Source organism: Setaria italica, chromosome VI (assembly GCF_000263155.2).
Source record: "Setaria italica strain Yugu1 chromosome VI, Setaria_italica_v2.0, whole genome shotgun sequence".
Taxonomy (NCBI): domain Eukaryota; kingdom Viridiplantae; phylum Streptophyta; class Magnoliopsida; order Poales; family Poaceae; genus Setaria; species Setaria italica.
In genome coordinates, this window is record NC_028455.1 from 20,626,634 (window position 1) to 20,629,557 (window position 2,924).

Consider the following 2,924-nt stretch of genomic DNA (forward strand, 5'->3'; position numbering starts at 1 on the left):
TGTATGTACAAACTTGGAAATAATAGCTAAGGGTAGAAATGTCTTAGCTGTTCGATGTTCCTAGCGTTGGTGAAGATCTACCCGTTGGGGATTGCTAGCTTGTATGTGCCCGACCGCAGTACTTGTGCGATGAAGAAAGGACCTTCCCATGGAGGGGTCAGCTTGTGCCGACCTCTGTTGTCTTGAACAAGGTGGAGCACCAAGTCACCGACGTTGAAGGCCCGACCCTTGACCTTACTACTGTGGTACCGTCGCAAGGCCTGCTGGTACCTGGCCGAGTGTAGCATGGCTACGTCTCGTGCCTCGTCCAGCTGGTCTTGCGCGTCCGCGAGGGATACTTGGTTCCCTTGCTCGTCGTATGCTCTGACCCTCGGCGACCCATACTCCAAATCTGTGGGGAGGATTGCCTCAAACCCATAGACCATGAAGAATGGCGTGAAGCCGGTGGCCCTACTGGGGGTTGTCCTCAGGTTCCATAGGACCGCGGGGAGTTCCGCAACCCATCAGCTACCAAATTTGTTGAGGTGGTTGAAGATTCGCGGCTTGAGACCCTGGTGTATCATGCCGTTGGCCCGGTCAACTTGTCCGTTCATGCGGGGATGAGCCACGGCCGACCAGTCCACATGGATGTGGTGATCGTCGCAGAACTTGAGGAATTTCTTCCCGGTGAACTGCATACCGTTATCCATAATGACGGAGTTGGGGACTCTGAAGCGATGGATGATGTCGGTGAAGAATTGCACCGCCTGCTCGGACTTGATCTGCGCGATCGGTCGAGCCTCGATCCACTTCAAGAATGTGTCAACGGCGACGAGTAGGTGCGTGAAGCTCCCGGGCGCCTTCTTGAAGGGCCCAACGAGGTCAAGACCCCAGACCGCGAAGGGCCACGTGATGGGGATGGTCTGGAGTGCCTAGGTGGGTAGATGAGTTTGCCGCGTGAAGAATTGGCACCCTTCGCAGGTGCGCACCACGCGGGTGGCGTCGGCGACCGCCGTCGGCCAGTAGAAACCTTGTCAGAAGGCGTTCCTGATGAGAGTTTTTGGTGCGGCGTGGTGGCCGCAGGCTCCAGTGTGGATGTCCTGGAGTAACGCCTTTCCCTACTCGATTGGGATGCAGCGTTGCAGGATGCCGGTATGGCTCCGCTTGTAGAGTTCCCGATCGATGACGATGAAGGATTTGGCGCGGCGGGTGATCCTTCGCGCCTCTGTCTTGTTCGTCGGGAGCAACTCGCAGATGAGGTAATCAAGGTACGGGGCTCTCCAGTCAGGCGGGGGGTCGGCCCCCTCTGCTGGATCTGTGTCGATCTCCATAACCTTAGGGTCGGAAGGGTCAGCTCCCGAGTCCGGGACAGGTGGCGCGTTGCCGACCTCTCCTGGCTCCTCGTAGTGGATCGAGGGCTTATGCTGGTCACTGATAAAGACACCATCGGGGACTGGCTTCTGGCCAGACACCACTTTTTCTAGCTCGTCAGCTGCCTCTTTGAAGCATCTCGCGACGTGGTTGAGCTCGAGACCATCGAACTTGTGCTCGAGCTGGCGGACCGCGTCACAGTATGCCGCCATCTTGGGATCGTGGTAGCTCCACTCCTTCATGACTTGTTCGACGACTAACTAGGAGTCGCCTCGGATGTCCAGCCGTCGGATGCCCAGCTTGATGGTGATGCGAAGCCCATTGAGAAGAGCCTCGTACTCAGCGACATTGTTGGATGCGGGAAAATGGAGGCAGATCATGTACCTCAGGGGGGAGATGAAGACTAGGCCCACTCCGGCGCGAGCTTTCATCAGCGACCCGTCAAAATACATTGTCCAGTACTCCTGCTTCTCCGGAGCCGATGGTGCCTGGACCTCCATCCACTCTGCAACAAAGTTGGCGAGCACCTGGGACTTGATGGCTGTTCAGGGGGCGTAGCTGATGCCCTTGTCCATAAGCTCGAGCGCCCACTTCGCGATCCACCCTGTGGCATCCTGATTTCGGATCAGTTCGTTAAGGGGGAACGATGACATGACTGTCACCGGGTGGGAGGTGAAGTAGTGGTGCAGCTCCCTCTTCGTGATGAGGACTGCGTATATGAGCTTTTGGATTTGGGGGTAGCGGGCCTTGGAGTCGGACAAGACCTCACTAATGAAGTACACCGAGCACTGTACCCTGAGGGTGTGTCCCTCCTCCTCTTGCTCCACCACTACAGCAGCACTGACCACCTCGGTGGCGCTGCAATGTAGAGCAGGAGTGGCTCCCCATCGGTCGGTGGGACCAGGATTGGGGCTTTCGTCAGGATTTGCTCGAGCCGTTCAAGCGCCTCCTGGGCCTCGGCAGTCCACACGAAGCGGTCAGTCTTCTTCAGGAATCGGTAGAGGGGGAGTCCCCATGACGCGCTACACTCCCTTCAGGTTTTCGATCGGCCCCATATCTTCTCCGTGTTGGCTTTGATGCCGCGCACGGAGACGATGAAGCCGAGCAGCATGCCCCTCGGGACCCCAAAAATGCATTTTTGGGATTGAGTTTGATGCGCTTGTCTCTCAGCTTTTCGAAGACCAGCTCAAGGTCGGGGATGAGCTGGTCGTCTTTCTTGGACTTGACCACGATGTCGTCCACGTAGGCCTCAACGGTTCGCCCGATGAGGTCCCCAAAACACTTGAGCATACATCGCTGGTATGTAGCCTCCATGTTTTTGAGGCCGAACGTCATCGTGACGTAGCAGTAGGGCCCGAAAGGGGTGATGAAAGAGGTAGCGAGCTGGTCGGACTCTTTCATCGCGATTTGGTGGTAATCGGAATACGCATCGAGAAAGCTAAGGGTTTCGCACCCTGCAGTTGAGTCGACTATTTGATCTATGCATGGCAAAGGAAATGGATTCTTTGGGCACGCTTTCCTTGATGAACCCGGCTGCCAAAAACTTCTGGAGCTCCTCACCGATGGCCTTGCGT

The 2,924-nt window shown here is 56.7% G+C and overlaps 1 protein-coding gene across 1 annotated transcript; it reads right to left on the bottom strand.

The window, feature by feature from the left end:
* Positions 1 to 1,097: 1,097 nt before the first annotated feature.
* On the bottom strand, positions 1,098 to 1,562 carry LOC101770352. The gene has a single exon (XM_004974576.1). It carries the CDS (start codon positions 1,560 to 1,562, stop codon positions 1,098 to 1,100), a length of 465 nt encoding a protein of 154 aa, XP_004974633.1.
* Positions 1,563 to 2,924: the final 1,362 nt, after the last annotated feature.

What these genes read in the sequence shown, in the direction of transcription:
- LOC101770352 (XM_004974576.1), bottom strand. Translation starts at nt 1,562, where the DNA reads ATGGCGGCATACTGTGACGCGGTCCGCCAGCTCGAGCACAAGTTCGAT.